This window comes from Microtus pennsylvanicus, chromosome 6, assembly GCF_037038515.1.
Source record: "Microtus pennsylvanicus isolate mMicPen1 chromosome 6, mMicPen1.hap1, whole genome shotgun sequence".
Lineage (NCBI taxonomy): Eukaryota > Metazoa > Chordata > Mammalia > Rodentia > Cricetidae > Microtus > Microtus pennsylvanicus.
The window spans coordinates 121399114-121416278 of NC_134584.1; the positions used below are offsets into that span (position 1 = coordinate 121399114).

General features: G+C 55.1%; 1 protein-coding gene across 5 annotated transcripts in view; it reads left to right on the top strand.

Annotated features, from left to right (window-relative positions):
* The window catches only part of Zfpm1 (zinc finger protein, FOG family member 1), a 60307-nt gene that overhangs the window by 41217 nt on the left and 1925 nt on the right, over nt 1–17165 (top strand). For 3 of the 5 annotated variants that reach the window (XM_075977505.1, XM_075977504.1, XM_075977503.1), the window contains exons 4-9: nt 4672–4805; nt 13686–13785; nt 15378–15584; nt 16378–16608; nt 16764–16859; nt 16945–17091. In XM_075977505.1, the coding sequence (XP_075833620.1) occupies nt 4672–4805; nt 13686–13785; nt 15378–15584; nt 16378–16608; nt 16764–16859; nt 16945–17091 (915 nt within the window). The remainder of the gene's footprint in view (nt 1–4671; nt 4806–13685; nt 13786–15377; nt 15585–16377; nt 16609–16763; nt 16860–16944; nt 17092–17165) is intronic. The other 2 variants (XM_075977506.1, XM_075977507.1) reach the window with 2 other exon arrangements.

Sequence of the window (17165 nt, forward strand, 5' to 3'; positions counted from 1 at the left end):
CTTCATAATTTGTCCATCTTCTACCAAATCTCCTATCATGAGCCCTTTCTGTTCTAGGGTATCTGTAAATTCCCCCAGAGAGCGAGCCAAAGTCTTAATCATAACATTAATGGCCTGGATCAAGGGAGGGAACTGACACATCAGTTCCTCCGTATTCAAGGAGCTGTTAGGAATGTTTCCTGGTTCCCTGAACAGATTAAGTTTTTGTCAAGAGAAAAATAGAACAGAAGAAAGGATAGCAGAGTCAATGCAAGAAACCATCGCCAGGAACAAAGTGAACTAGGTTGTTGAGGCTAATCAGGCACCTCAACTCGAGCAGACTGCCAGGGAACCACCGGGGGCCAAGCTCCAAGAAGCACGAGCCCCTCATTTTGAGACGGCCACTACCTGAGAGGCATTTTGTCACACAGGCGTGACAGCCGTGGATGTGGCAAAGGTCTGGCCCCATTTGGGGTGAAAGAACCCTCTTGCTGACTCTCCAACACACCACAGCCTCCTAGATGGAGCCATACTCACACGGGAAAATGGGGGTGACTCGGGTCTCATCAGAGGGCACTCTGAGGTCAGGGTTTAAGAGTGACCTTACTTGGGCCAGGCAGTGGTGGCCTTTAATCCCAGCACTTGAGAGACAGAAGCAGGTGGATCTCTGTGAGTTCGAGGCCAGCCTGGTCTACAAAGTGAGTTCCAGGACAGCCAGGTCTGTTACACGGAGAAACCCTGTCTCAAAAAAAAAAAAAGTGACCATGCTTGGGGAGCCAGAAAGATGGTTCCGTGGCTGAGCGCACTTGTTGCTCTTTCAGGGATCCAAGTTTGGCTTCCAGTGCTCTTGTCAGGGGGGCTCCAACTCCAAGGGACTCTGACGCCCTCTTCTGGTCTATGTGAGCCTAGATACACACATGGCATACCTACACACAGACACACACACTATAAATAAAACATTTAAAAAAAAGAAAAAGGAAAGGAAAAGGAATGGCCACACTTGGAGTTGTGACCTTGGAGAATTTGCATAAGGTCTCTGGGCCCAAAGAGGAGGCCAGTGCCAGTACTGGGTGGTTCTGTGCATGCTCTTGAGGGAAGCCACTTAGATTTCAAGGCAGAGCTGGAACCCAGGGGCCTCAAGCCAAGTCTGAGGAGCTCCCAGGCCAAGGGCAGCACCTGAGACCAGTCTCAGGACTGTCATAAACATGGCTCCTTAACCTTACAGACCCAGACTCTCCCCTCCCCCTGCCCAGTTTTTCAAGACAGTGTTTCTCTGTGCAGTCCTAGCTGTCCTGAAACTAGCTTTGTAGTCTAGGCCAAACTCACAGAGATCTACCTGCCTCTGCCTCTCAAGTGCTGGGATTAAAGGCGTGCACCACGACTGCCCAGCCAGGCACAGGCTCTTGCGGATGCCATGTGAGCATTCCTTCAACAACACAGTAAACTGAGGCTCCAGCAGGACAGGAACACAGCAACTAGAGCAGTGTCGAGATTTGGCCTGTTGGTTTGAACACAGTTCTGCCACCCAGGGCACCCCAACAATAGCCAGATCCACCCCCAGCCCCAGGCAGGCTCCAGCTGAGGAGGTGGATCCTGGGGTGGGAGGGCGAGCGCCCTGAGGGCCGTGCATGACTAGCATTGCAAACAGAGAAATATGCATTAGGTTCCTCGAAGATGGTTCTGGGGAATGCAGTTAAGTCTTAGCACGTGTTCTAGAAGCAATGTGTACAGTTGTTTACCTGAATAAATTAGCCCTTGGCCCAGTGCTGGGCCCGGAGTGACAGCTAGGTTCTTGTCAAGAGTCTACCAGAGAGCATTAGAGAAACTGAGACCAGGTCCAGACTATTTCAGCCCTTGAAGACGCCAACTGCTCCCTCCTCCATCACCCTTCAAAAGGGTACTGAAGTTGTGTGGCAACTCTGACTCAAACCCAGCCTGTCTGCTGTGCACATTGCAGCTGGCTGTTGACCCTCTTTGAGCCTCCCAGGTACGCCAGGAGGAACCCCGTAAGTCATATCTGGTGTTGGGCTATGGCCCAGAGGAAGAGGCCAAGGTTCATGTTAGGACTGCAGGCTTTAAGAGACAAAAGGCACCTTCCCATCCTCCAGCTGAGGGAGCAGGTGGCCAAGGCCTGAACCAGGCTGGAACCCATCATAACAGCCCACCATAGGAGCTGTCTGTGCCCATGAGGGCATCAGAACAGCATCCTGTTCCTAGAATCCCCAGGCTAGAAGCTGTGGCCCTAGTCCCTGCCCCCTGATACCTCTTAGGGCTCTGACAGTGAGCATGTGCCACACACCCAGAGACGAGATCATGACCACACGGCCACATCCAGCCCAGGTCTCCTGTCACCACTGTGGAGCTCCAGGTTTTCTAGAAAACTCTCTGTCCAACCCTCACTTGCCAGGTCTCCCAGCGTGCCATTCCATCCCTAAGCCCGGGCTTGCTTTCTTGCACTCAGTCTCAGGGTCCTCAGAAAAGGACAACTTCTTCAACCCCGCTTTTCTGGTCCTGTTTGACTTGCTAGGTGAGCATCTCTGCTGGGTGCTAGCTTAGTTTTTGGCCACAACGGGTTGGGGCAGGAGCTAGGTTTTCTACGAAACTGAATGTTGAACAGCACCAGGGCTGCTGTGCAGAGTGGCTCAGGTCACCCTGTACAAGCTGCTGGAGTGGGCCTAGGATGAGGCCAGCTGCCCTCCCCTTACCTATCTGCCTCAGAAAGTAGCCTCAGACTGGCTGACCTGGATCCTGGACCAGAGAGGTGTGTTACCATAGTGATTGTTGTACATCCCCACCTCCCCTAGGCCTCTCCCAGTCCCTGAGCGCAGAGTGGTGGTGCTGTCCCCCTGGGAGAGGGGCCACAGCCCTTATCAGCAACCAGTCCTCTCTGGTGGTGCGTGATACCCAGAGGATGGGTTGGCTGCCGTGGGAAATGCCAGCCATGTTCTTATCTGGAAGGCAGAGCCGTGGCCGTGAACTCTGATTAGGGTGCAGGGCCGTTTGCCGGTGGGTGAGTAAGGGGGTGGCACCGACTGCCTCCTTCCCCATGGGGGCTGGAGGCAAGTTAGAGCCCGGAGCTGTCCAAAAGGGCCTGGCCCCCACAGGTAGCAGCATGGATGGCAGTGGCTGTGGGACTGTTCATGCCACACCCTCAGGGTGACCTGCATCAACAGCCTCCCTACCTTGTGCCCCAGTTTGTGAGGACACAGCCTCGGACGAAGGTGTCCCCATCTTCTGAGGATGTTCTAAACACAGAAGAGAAGTCATGTGGGGGCAGATGACTTATCTGTCTCAAGATCCAGGTACACCCTTCTCAGGATAGAGCTTCTCTGTCCCCTTCCTGACACCCTAGGTGGGATGCTGGGTGGCCAAGCTTTAAACACAGACTCTTAAAGGAACTCTCTACTAATCCCATTTCTGTCCTGAGGGCCATTATGTGGGGACCAAAGGCATAAGCTCCCAGAACAGGGGAAGCTGGCGGGTCACTGTCACAGCAACAGGTTTGGATACTGACACCTGCTGCCAGCAGTGGGCCTCTCAGGGCCTCAGTTTCATCATCCACACTGGAAATAAATGTCACAGGAGCTGGTCTCTGCATCCCTCCTGGGACAGTGCTGCCCAGGCCTTGACCCTGCTCCTGTAGATGCATTGACCCTCCTGGTGTCAGCTTTGCCCCTGTGGGGCAAGGGAAGGTGAGGGAGAGGGAGCCAGTGGGACAGCCCTGCACCAGGACAGTATCCTGGGTGAGCTGTGGAGGGCTGGTCGCTTTTATGAAGGGTAGAGCCTGCCTTCTGGCCCCTCAACCCCTCTCCCACTCCCAGGCTGATAAAGGGGTGCGGGCTTCCTTGGCCTCCAGCCCTGGTCCACTGCCATCTTATCAGCCCCGGGGAAGACAAAGGCCCAGTTACAGCTCTCCACGGGGCCTCCTGGCGTATTTACACCTTATCTCCACCATTAGCTGGCCTGTTATCTGATGATCGTGCCCATTAAGGCCACAGCCTGCCTGATGGGGCTCCAGGAAGTGGGGCCGCCACAGCACTCTGGCCAGGGGACCAGGTCAGGCCATGTGAGGTCGCCACAGGCTGGCAGCCTAGGTAGCAGGTGGACAGGGCAGAGGGTGTGTGGCCTGGGGAAGTACCACCCTTTGAGGGAATGACCATGCTCCCGCCTCATTTAAAGAAACAGAGGCTCAGCTAGGGCAGGTGGCTGGCCAGGTGTCCATGTGTCCCACAGCTAATACCAATTAGTATAACTAAGGGTCTCCTTGTCCCAGCCTGCAGGCTACGATCCATCAGAAGTTCTAGAAGCCTCATGTGCCATGCCCTCTGGCCTCAGTATTCTCCATCTGCCTTTCTTAAAGACAGGCTTTTATTTAGAACCACCTGCTAATCCTGGGTGATCTTATCTCACCTTTAATTTGGTCACACCTGCAGACCTCTTTCCACATGCAAGGGACAATCCCCTTTATAGGTGATGTCTTGTGAAGGGCCCCCATCAGGCCTCATGTACAAGGTTCTGCATGTAGTGTGTGGCCTACCTGTCTACCCCTCAGTGGTGTTTCTGCAACCCAACGTGTCCTCAAAAAGGACAAAGGTCTGGCCCTAGGACCAGACCAGGAGTAAGAGCTATGGGACAGAAGTGGGCTGGGGGGGTCACCAAGCAGCCACCTCACCCCCCCATGTTTCCCTTCAGAGGAGCTGGAGCTGGCACTGCAGGACGGGCAGAGGTGTGTGCGGGCCCGACTGAGCCTCACTGAGGGCCTGTCCTGGGGCCCATTCCAAGGGAGCATCCAGACCACAGCCTTATCCCCAGAGCAGGAAGAACCGGTAAGGAGCTGAACCCTGACTGGCCAACCAAATCTCTCACCTTTACCCAATGGGGAACTTTGGTGGAACCCAAAGAGTCGTGGGTAAAATGGAGGGATTTCCTGGGAGGACTCTGAAGGGCGTGATACTGGGCTTTGGGGGTTCCAAAAGTCCTCTAGGTGACTTCCTAGAGGAATGGAACCCAGCAGAGAGAAGGAAGGGGGTCCAAAAGGAGTGAGCAGCAAGGTTGGGAGGGAAAGGTGGCGGGGGATGGGACGGGCAGCAGCTAAGGTAAGAAGTTGCTTCTGACACAGGAACAAGTGCTGGTGTGGGCGTGGCTTTCCGGCCCTGGCTCAGCCGGCTCCCTATAGCAGCCCTGCCTGGGCAGTCTCCTTCCCGCCACACACTGCATTGCCGTTTGTCTTGGACTTGCTTCTGAGACCGCTTCTGTTATGGCAAGTCAGCCTGGCTTCCTCCTGCTGGGATGCGTGGGTTCCTTTTTAAATCATTTCGGATGGAAAAGGACACCAGGACACAGAGGTCTGAGTACAGACCTGGGGCAGCGACATAGACAGCTGATGGACAGGAACCAGAGGGGCTTGTGCAATGTCCAACAGCTCCGAGGCTAGCCCTGTCAAGCCTAGGATGAGGTGTCTCTATATAGTGTAGGCCGTGCTTCCTGATGTGGCATTTGGGTGTGGCTTGACCCCAGATATTCACTGGCTGGCCGGTGCCACATGATGCTGGATTCCTTAGTCTGGACGGCCTCCTTAGTGCCCTTTGCAGGTGAGGCAGGGACTGCGAGCTGTCCTTCACCTGCATCTGGAGGTCAGGATGCTGCACACACATGTGGACCCACACTCTCTCCTTCAGAAACATCACAAAAGCACAGACTGCTGGCACAGTGTCCATAGGCAGATGGGGACCAGCAGACAGGTCTCTGGCACGGACCTCCTCTCACAGCCCTTTCTGCACCAGCCGTATGTCGTGACTCAGATTCTCTGTTGGGATAGCCTTTCTCATGTTGGGAAAGGTTCACTGGGTTCAAATAAGCCACCTACAGAGGCTTGTGGCCTAGCCACATAGCCTTTCAGCCACCAGGATAGGTACACTTGTCCCAGGCTGTCTGGTGAGAGCAGGGGCTGGCCCTGGGCTGAGCATGTCCACCTGGGGTCTTCTGTTTGCTGTTGCAGGCAGACCCCTTCCTGCTCAGAGTCCTTGGGACCAAAGGCAGTTCACATGGAACCAAGAGGCTTCCTTGAGCCTAGGCCTGCAGAGATGATAAGGTCAGTCTGTGCTCTGTGAAATGGTGCCCTTGCCTGCTGGCGACCACATGGAGTAAGATAGGCCTAGAGTGGTAGTTGACCCTGTATGTGTCCAGGTCAGCCTGGGGAAGGAGACTGGCCCAGGGAGGGATGTCATGACACACAGCACAGCTGATTAAGGTCCCGCAGGAAGGAAGCCAGGGCATTCTTGTGGACCTACTTGGTGAGCACGTCATTGCGCAGCAGACAGCAAGTGACTTGGAGTCCGTGTGCAAGCATGAACCTGGTAGCCCCTGTCTCCATCTTCAGTCAGGAAAACCCTCAGGTAGCATAGGAGCAAAGGCAAGTCTGCCAGGAACTGGCACCCAGGTCCCGGTGTCCCCTGTGTTAGTCTTCTCTGTATTCCTCGGGATGGTCAGCCTAAGCTAGGACAAATAAGAATGTCCCAGGCACATTCTCCATGGCATCCTCCCCAACCCTAGGGGCAGGTCACTATCCCCGGTTTTTAAAATGTATTCTCCCCTTCTTCTCTCTGTCCATCCGTGTTCCCGTACCCACGTACCAACCACATACGTGTGTAGGTCAGAGGACAGTTTACAGGAGTTATTTGTGCTTTCCACCTCTTGGGTCTTGGGGAATGAACTCATATTGCCAGACTGCATATTGCAGACATGCATATTGCAAGTGTCTTCACCCACTTACCCATCTCCTTATCCTCAAACGTCCCCATTTTATAGATGGCAAAGCTAAGGCCCTGAAGCTCTTACCTAAATCACCAGGATCCAGAAAGCTGAGGGAAAGCTAGAACCCAGCCCAAACTCTTCTCCCTGCCATCTCAAGCCACCCCTCCTCACAAGAGCCTCTGTCCCTGTCACCCTTTGTTTCCAGTTTGTCTCCTGGCATAGCTCAGCCTGGGGAGGTGGCAGGAAGGTAGACTCCCGCCCAGGTGTGAGATGCTGGCCAATGGAGTGCAGTCACAAAGCCTCTGAGGCTCCTAGAAGAGGGAGGAAGCACCTCCCTCCCTCCCCTCTATCTCACAGAATTAAATCCTTGATTAACCCTTATCTCCCCAGCAAGGCACTATCTCTGCCTTGGCGCCAAGCGTCCAGACACACGGTACAGATGATTGATTTCTGAAAGATATGGACGCCTTTGCGATACTTCGTTTATTGTCTAAATATTTTTGCTAACATTCAGCGGGCTCTTATCAAGTTCGACTGATGGGTCCCAGTTCTCCCCGCAGCCTGAGGAAGAAGTCGCCTCCTGCCCCATGGCCCTATCAGCCGCCAGGCAGTTCCTCCTCTCCCCTTGGAGAAGGAGGAGGGAGCGCGTGCAGATATGAGGCCCCTTTCCTGGGTTTCTCTTAAGCTGGGGGATGCTCACCATGGGGACGAGTTGAAAAGAGAAATCCCCCCCAACATGCCCACCCACACCAGATATCCAAGGTTAGTGTCCAGGAGAGAAACTGAGTCACGCAGCCCTGAGTGGAGAGGTGATGGTCTTGAATCTAGGGCTTGCTATGGTTTCTATTACCTGTAAAAGGCGACAGTTGGAAAGGCTTCTTGGAGTCCCAGATCCAAGATGTATCCTCCCCAAAAATGTTCAGAATGGGTTCATAAGGGAGGAGGGGGTGAGGGTGCTAAGTGGATAGAGGACTGGTCAGTGGTGGCAGGTGCCTGGGTGGGTAAATGGGAGTAGATGGGTGGATGGATGGATGGATGGATGGATGGATGGATGGATGGATGGATGCACACATAGTGACTCAGATGGATAGATGAGTAGATGGATTCTAGGTGCGCGGGTGAATGAGCGGGTGGGTCAATGGATAGGTGGATGTGTGGACATGTGTTCACAAACGGGTCCATGTATGGATGGAGAGATGGGCAGATCGAGGGTGATGGGTGGAAAGACAAGTGGATAGATGGTTGATAGGTGGGTGGATGGATGGGTGGAGGAGTGGATAAACAGACACAGAAATGGGTATATAAGTGTATGGCGAGATGGATTGTGACTGCATAGCCATCCACCCCAGCCTGGCTCTGCTGGTTCTGCCTGTTCATTGTTCCCCTGAACTTACTTACTTTGGCCAGGAGCCCACCATAACATCAGTGAAGCCGGGGAGGGCCCATGACAGCTAAGCAGGGAAAGATGCTAGAGAGACTGAAGCGAGACCATCTGGATCCAGCCTCCACGTGGCTTTGGGAAAGTCTTGACTTAAGTATGGAATGGCCTTTAATGGCCTGGGGCCCTCTCACCTGAGGATTGAACTATGGAGCCTAGGCTAGCATGGCAAAGCCCAGACTCACCTCAGGCCCCATCCTAGCTAGGGACTTTAGGGAGTGCTGGGGCAGCTTGGTTTACAAACCACATCCCTGTGTAACCAGGACATGCAGCCCAGCTGTGCCCACCGCTGCTTTACCCAGACAGGGATAGGCTGTGTTTGTCCTGCCTTGCTGACCTCCTAAGGCATTCCAAGCCCTGCTTAGCACCTCAGAAGAGACAGTAGCCCAGCCTCGGGAACCTCAGCTGGAAAGGACTGACTGGCGCACTCAGATAGCAGGAAGATCCTCCATAGATGCCCCGAGTGCTACAACCTGGTGTCTCAGTTACTCTCTGAAATAGTTGAAGACAGAGGCCACGACCCTAGTGGGTGGAGCCAACCCTAGTGGGCAGAGCTGATCCTGTGGGTCTCTGAGGCAGACTCTGCCTGAGGCCTCTGGGAGCCCCAGGACCCTTTGCCCTCACTTTGTCTGCTACAGACTTCATGTGGGTCTCCTCTTCCCTTGCCCCTTCTCCTGTTTTTTTTTTTTAAATCTTATTTTACATACCAACCCTAGTTCCCTCTCCCTCTCCTCTCCTGCTCCCTCTAACTTCTTCCCACCCCACCCCCATCCACTCCTCAGAGAGGGTGAGGCTTCCTATGGAGAGTCAACAAAGTCTGTCTCATCACTTGAGGCAGGACCAAGGTCCTTCCCTGTATCTAGGCTGAGCAAGGTATCCCCACCCCCCATAGGGAATGGGCTCTAAGAGTCTCTTCTCCTTTTAGGTCACTTGTTATTGGGACTAGGACTGCCCTGCTCCAGGCACTTTCATATCTTCATTTTGAGATTCTGAACAGATTTGCAAAGACCCTTTCTCTAAGTGAGATCACTCACAATTCTGGTGACTTCACAGAGACTGGGATAGTCTGGAGTGTCATCCAGCTGGGTCGCCAGTCAGAAGCGGAAGTGGACTACTTCTAGTCTAGACTTGCGCCTGGCCTTGTGCGGGCCTGGGCACCCTTCTTCTCCAGGCTTCAGTTTCCCTGATGCTGTGGTAGGAGCTTGGGAAATACCCAATCACCAGGCTTGCCCACCTGCTCCTGAGCCCAGGCAGCCATAGCCTTGGGCCCACCTGCAGCTAGCTTGTCCATAGGCCCTGAAGCCCACCCCCACCTCCACCCCTGAGATAAAAGGCTGGGGCCTAGAGGTGAGCAGCAGGCTCTTCCACACAGAGGGATGGCTGGCAAGGATGGCAGGAGTCATACACCTGTGACCCTCCCCAAGGTGATCGCTGCTCTCCTGAGTCAGAGTTGCTGCCGCGTTTCTCTGCCTGTGGTGGCCAGCACTCTCCCGGCTAGTCTAACACAAAGCCCAGGCCTGATACTTGCTGGTCCCTTGTCTCCTATTGTCCTTGGCCCTTAGCAGGCCCTGGTCCTTCCTTTTTCCTATTTCCTTTGTCCCTAGAACCTGGCACACAGCTGGCCTTCAGGGACTGAGGCGTGAATGACCGAATGAGTGACTCTGTGACGGAAAGGCGACTGGGATGGGGCGGAGTTTCTCAGACCTTGGTTCTGATCCCCTGTGCATGGCCATCTTGGTGAGCCTCGGCCCTGCACCTGTGAAGTGGGCGGGCCCTGGGCTGCCCTCACTGAGGAACATGAGTGGATCAGTATTCGCACAGTGGGGGGATGAGGAGAGGGGCTATAACTGGAGCCACCCTATGACCACAGGCCTCAGCTCTGGTTCTCCAGCCCATGGAGACCTGGAGTCCAGGCAGCAGTGTGGGATGCCACTTCTGGGCCAAGCTGCCCACCTGAGAAGGCCTGCTTTCCCTATACATGGCTTTATAGTTGGACAGCAAGGTTTGAGAACAGCCTCAGATAAAGCTGTCATAGTGGATGGTGCACAGATATGGTTTCTGATGGTTATCAGCCCACAGAGTTGAGTCACTGCCCTCTCTGTTGTTGGGGGAACAAGAACAGGCTCAGATCCACAAGAGAACTTAAAGTGGCTGACGTTATCTTAGTTTGGGGGCTGGGGGTGAGTTAGAGCCAGGAAGAAGAGACAAATGGTGGCTTTAGGGGCAGCAAGTGGGATGAAAGCCAGGGCCCTTCCCTAACCTGGACACACCTGTAGAGACCGAGTGGAACCTGGGTGAGGCACTGAGACCGGGGAGAGAGACGTCTGCACCGTGCCTCTGATGGTCTTAGCAAAAGGGCCAGGCTGTGAGAATTAAACACAAGCCCCATACGGAAGATAGAGCTTGACTGGTACAATATTTGCCTAACATGCAGAAAACCCTGGGTTCAGTCCCCAGTGTTACATAAACCAGGCATGGGGTACACACCTGTCATCCCAGGAGTCGGGAGGCAGAAGCAGGAGGCTGATAGCTCAGTCATCTTTGACTATGTAGCAAGTTCAAGGCCAGCCTGGATTAGGGGAGACAGGAGAACCTGTCTCATAGCTCTCCCCTCTGGAAAATAAAAGGGACCCCATGCAGTCCTGTTCTTTGCTCCCCATGGGTGGGGCTGGAGGACCCTGTGGGGCTTTGGCTGGTACCTTCAACACCAGAGAGGAACTTCTACTCCAGCACTACTCAGAAACAAGAAAGAGACTAAAGGACCTCAACCTGTCCTGCCACCCAAGCCTCTGCCAGAGGGGGTCAAAGCGTAGCCCCAGCTGCCGTGGAGGTTCTGGGCCAAACCAGGAACTGACCAGGGATGTCAGGTGGGATTGAGCTGTGCTCCAATCTCCAGGGCCTGAGAGATCCAGACAGGAAGAAGAGGGAATGTAACCCCTGTCCCAGATCCCAACCTACCCTGACACAGTGGGATGACAGCTCCCCTCCCCCAGAAACGGAGGAGAAGGACCACGGATAGAGGCGCAGGACATCTGTTTTGGGGCAGTCAGGATCTCATGACCCGTTTCCCTGGGGAGCTGATGTGATGATGGGCAGCAGCCCCTCCCCGCTCTGCTCCTCTAAGTTGCAGCCCATGCCGCAATGCCCAGGGGCGGGGGATGCGGTATGGTGCTCCCTACACTGGGACCTCCACAGAAAGAGCCGCTTGTGCAGCGTCAGCAGAGTGGTGCGCGCGTGTTTTTATCATGCCGTGAACATGCTGCTCCAGAGAGCGATAAGCGTTAAACCGACCGCGAGGCTGTCAGTCTCAGTTTGAGGGTTTAGAAATATTGGGACGAATAATTAGATTTCATATCGTTACCGCAGCGCCCATCAGAGAATCAGGCAGATTAATTTTCTCACCCTCCTCCGCTCATTAATATTCATTAGAGACGTGGAAGGCTGAGGCAGGGAGGGCCAGACCCAGCCACCTCACTGACAGCCACTTGCTCTGGCCTGGAACAGCTAGGCTGTGGGAATCACAGGCCCCCCGTGTGGGTGCATTGCCCCACCTGGTTTGCTCCAGGCTACCCAACTGTAACCTTGAAGGCACACCTAGCCTCTGCATCCCTGGGGGTCAGCAAGGTACCCATTAAAAATGAGCCAGCCCCCACACCAACAGATCTGAAGCAGGCTCTTGGGTGGGTGAGATGCATTCCCTCCGTGGACATCTGGCAATTGCCAGCCTGGTCCAAGACCCTTTAAGGCTCACATCTGGGCCCAGAGATACCATCCTGTTCATGTCATCCTTCAAGCAAGGAGGCGGGCCGTCGTGGCCGGTGTGTCTGCTTCCTGCATGCCCACACTCATCAGTGTCCCGGGAGGTAAGGGCCATAGAGAGGGTCACAGCCTGCCTGGGACCCCCTGCGAGCTGGTGGCAGGACAGGGAGGAGTCCACAGCCAGTAGAGGCTTCTCTCACTCTATCTTCATAGCAACCGTGTCATGTGGGCTCCATTCTGCTGGTATATAGGAAACTGAGGCCAGAGGAATAGGTGTCACCTGCGCGACTCTAGGCTTCCCCCTCAGAGCCAGCTTATCTCCACTCTCTGCTCCATGACAAGCCACGTGGCAGCAAGCAGATGACGTGGAAGCCACCTGACTGGGCTGTGCTGACCTCATGTTCCATGGTCACTGGGAGTTCCCAGCTAGTAGACTTTATCTTGCTGGCTCTGGATATGCCGAGTGCATGGGGTCTCTGAAGAGTTGGCCTACAGGGTCGCAGGGGAAAGGTCAAGCCTGAATTAGACCCCGACGTTTGGCCTTGGAGTCTGTATGGGCACCACGTACGAGGAAACCCGGGAAAGCCAAGCACGGTCCTGGCAGGGTGGTGCCCCACACAATCAGCGGCCTGTTTCTCCTCCTAGCCCAGCCACTTGTTTATCTTTCCTACCCAATGAGCCAATTGCCATGAGCACCACAGGGCTCCCTAGGACCCACAGAATGAGCTCTGGCCATCCAGTTAAAAGTCCTTGAGGTACAGGTTTCTGGTTAAAAGGTATTTATTTGAATAAAACAGCGAGTGACCGACAGGATAATACACGGGCGTGATCTGTACTTTTACACATAGTGCCTAAGTCCCTGGGTCCAGGGGCTGAGATTCAGCCCCACAGGAGGGGAGATGCCCTGGGTGGCAGGAGCCACACACACCCCAAGGACAAACAGGACAGGGCTTCATCTGCCCCTGCTTTCCTGCCTGCCACTGGCAGTGTCCCATCTTCCACGTGAGACTAAATCCCAGCTCAGCCTTCCAGCCTGGGCTGCCCTGAGACACAGCCACGTAGACTTCCTTTGCTGCTGGGCTGAGAGCCAGGGTGTAGGGGCAGGAAATAAGCAGCTTTGGTGGCCCTGGGGTCTGAGCCCAAAGCTCTTTCCTTCCAGGTCTAGACCAAGCTGCAGAGGAAGTGTGTAGCCTAGACCCAGGCTGGACCATCTACCCCACCCCCACCCTTTAGCAGCCTTGGTGTCCTTGCCTGTGTGATGATGAGAAGGGCATGGAGCTGCAGCTACCCCTGCCCTTTACTCGGCTCAGCAGCGCAGCTGGTCTTGGGCTGGGCTAGCCCCCACCACAGGGGTGTGCCAGTGCTGCCAATGAAAGGACAGGGATAAAAGTTCCGCCCTGCACTAGAAAGGAAAGCTCTACTGCAGGGGCACACAAGGGTCTCTCTCCCTCCCTCTCCCTCCCTGGTATCCTGTAGCTCGCTGCAGCCAGCCGCTGCTGCAGCAAGGGAGCAGGTCTACAGACTCTAGCTGTGTGCCCTTGGGCACACTGCTGATCTCTCTGGACCTGTTTCCAAGAGAGACTAATGTCTACCCTTGGAAAGAGCAGCTCCCTGCTGTGCCTCCAAATATCACAGTGTTTGGACTACGCATGTCCCAGCCATATCAGCTGCCAGGCCACTGACCACCACTGCACAGGGAAGTCCCAACAGGCACTGCTATTTAGTCTGACTCTTCCCTGCCCCTGCTCTTCCCTAGGGCCCGGCTGTGACCCTGCTGGTGGATGAGGCCTGCTGGCTAAGGATGCTACCCCAGGCCCTGACTGAAGCTGAAGCCAACTCAGAGATCTACAGGAAGGGTCAGTGTCTCACATGCCTGCCTCCCTCCCCACTCCCCTCTAAGGTCTTTCAGAAAGTGGGGCCATTTGGCTCTGTCTGGCCCAGCTCTTAAGGGGACACCAGCCTGTCTGGGTGAGGGTGACAGTCCGACTGCTTGAGAGTGCACCCATCTGAGAGGATGAGGGACAATCTTGGGAGCTGCAGTCCCAGGCAAATCCTATCTACTGACACAGAGCTAGATGGCCTGGACTGCGCCCCTCTGTGGCCACTGAGATCGCTGCTTCTCTACGTAGGCTCAGGTAGAGCCTGAAGGGCAGCAACCTGAGGCCCAGCCTGGATTCTGTTAGACCAACTGTGCTGAAACCCAGACCCACCCCTTACTCACTGTGGGACCTGGGGTTAAGTCTCTGGCCTTCCAGGTTGTTGCTCCATCTAGAAAATGGGAACAGGCTGTGGCCAAATGACTTCCTCCTACTTGAGCCCCCCTCCCCCGTCCTCTTGAGCCCCCCTCCCCATCCTCTTGAGCCCCTCTCCCCCGTCCTCTTGAGCCCCCTCCCCCATCCTCTTGAGCCCCCCTCCCCATCCTCTTGAGCCCCTCTCCCCCGTCCTCTTGAGGCCCCTCCCCCATCCTCTTGAGCCCCCTTCCCCATCCTCTTGAGCCCCCCTCCCCCGTCCCTCCAGCCTTCTAAAAGTGGGAGATCCAAAAGTTTCTCTATCTGCAGGACTGAGGGGACCTTACCAAAGGGTGGTCTAAAGACCCAGAGAGAGCAGCCAGAAGGCAGACAGCCTGTACTAGAGAGCACCATGCCCAGCACCAGATTCGATGCTCACAAGCCATGTGCTTGGACCACTAAGTCTGCCCTGCCCATAAGTGTTGATAGCAGTACTGCCCAAGTATGCTGTCCACAAAAGACAAGGACCCTTCTAGGGCCGATGATGAAAGTCACATGATCTGGGTAGGGCATGCACTTTGGGAAATTTGAGCCAAGCAGACAGGTTCATAATGACCCCAGAAATTCTATGGTCTTTGAGTCATTTTTTTTTTCCTCTATCACCTTTTGCCCCCATAGTGGGACTTACCCAGGCTCCAAACTGCAGCTCAGCTCCTCCTGCTGTCTTAGGACAGACACACTCTCCTTTCTTTTTCCACTTTCTGCTGGGACTGGCCACTGACTTGGAACTGAGGCCGGCAGTGACCCTGCCCACAGCTCACAGGAGAGCACAGCCTCAGAGTTCCAGGCCGGAAGGTAGACCTGCTGGCCGGCACATTGGTTTTTGTTGGTTTAGGCTGCCCTCTACAGGCCACTCTGGGAACAGCAGCTTGCCAATTCCCAACAGGATGAAGGGATTGTCTTTTCTGGGGGCCCTCCCCTCCAGCCAAGTGGCTACTCAAGATCCCCTCAGTTGTTGCTGCCTCTCCCATACACACCTTTTACTGGAAATGTAATAGCCCCAATCCTTGCTCAGACACAAGATAGCACCCCTCAAATCCAGTCAGCCACAACTGTGGACCTGAACACATTTGTCTCGCAATGTGAGGGACAAAAGGAAGGACCCCCACTGTAAGCCCAGGATTACTGGTCCCAGCACTATAAATGCTTGTACCCTACAGATGACGCCCTCTGGTGCAGGGTCACCAAGGTGATACCTTCTGGTGGACTGCTACATGTGCTCCTTGTGACCGAGCCCCACAGTACTCCCAGACACCCCGTGCAGGAACCAGTAGAACCTGGAGGCCCAGCTCCAGTGCACACAGACATCCAGTTGCTGCCCCAGCAGGCTGGCATGGCGTCCATTCTCGCTACCGCGGTCATCAACAGTAAGTATGCCACTCCCCGGGTCAGATGGGTCAGACTTTGGGTGACACTCAAGTCAAAGATCGGGGCTGGGGTACAACTCAGAAGTACTGGGAGCCGGGCGATGGTGGCGCACACCTTTAATCCCAGCACTTGGGAGGCAGAGGCAGGCGGATCTCTGTGAGTGTGAGTTTGAGACCAGCCTGGTCTACAAAAGCTAGTCCAGGACAGGCTCCAAAGCCACAGCGAAACCCTGTCTTGAAAAAAAAAAAAAGAAGAAGAAGAAGAAGTACTGGGTATTCAGCATGCAAGAGGTACAGTTTCTTCCCACACACATGCGCACACGCACATACACACACACACACACACACACACACGCAGTGGGGGGGGGGGATGAATTGTGCTCCAGTAAGACACTGAACCCAGCTAATGCAGAGTGACCTAAGCGCTAGAAGATTGCACATGGCCTGCTAAGGTGGAAAGGGCTCAGCCCCCAGGGGATCTGGGTGCCTGTCTCTTGAGGAATGTGCGGTGGAAGAGGGGGGCATGTTTGCCCTAAGGCAGCGGTAGAGACAGGAGAATCCCCAGAGCCTGGGTGAGAAGAGGACTCATGAGTAGGTCACTGTTGTGGGGCATGGGTGACCTGATCATTCAGAGCTCCCATTCCTGACAGGACCGTAGCCATCAGGGATACGTTGACAGGGGAGCTGGGTTATCAAAAGCTGGTACCTCAGGTTGGAGACATCACAAACAGGCTTCCCAGGCCAGCCCCTACCATCAGATACCCACTGCCGGTCTGTTCTTCACCCCCACCAGAGGATGTCTTCCCCTGCAAAGACTGCGGGATCTGGTACCGTAGCGAGCGGAACCTGCAAGCCCACCTGCTCTACTACTGCGCCAGCCGCCAGCGTGCAGGCTCCCCTGCCTCGGTGACTGAGGAGAAGCCCAAGGAGACCTACCCCAATGAGCGTGTCTGCCCCTTCCCGCAGTGCCGAAAGAGCTGCCCCAGTGCCAGCTCCCTGGAAATCCACATGCGCAGCCACAGTGGTGAGTGCCTCCTGCCTGCCCCTGGTGCAGCTCTCCTGCCCCTCTCCACAGCCTGGGCACGTAATACAGGGCTAAGTATATGCCTGGACCCTGGGTCCACAGTGTCCCTTTCTTGTCACTGGGATCCTACACAGCCTCTCATCTCCATGTTCTAGGAGAGCGTCCCTTCGTGTGCCTCATCTGCCTGTCCGCTTTCACCACCAAGGCCAACTGTGAACGCCACCTCAAGGTGCACACGGACACACTCAGCGGTAGGTGGGCTGGAGAGGGTCGGGATGGGGTCTCTGGGGCCACACCTCAGCTCCAGGACCCTGACCACAACAGCATGGCCTGCAGGTGTCTGTCACAACTGTGGCTTCATATCTACCACAAGGGACATCCTCTACAGCCACCTGGTGACAAACCACATGGTATGCCAGCCAGGCTCCAAGGGTGAGATCTACTCGCCAGGGGCTGGACAACCAGCAGCCAAACTTCCTCCAGGTAAGCAGCCATACTGGGACCCCACTGACCCTGTGATAAGTGGATATGGAGAGGGCTTGTCATAGGCAACACGT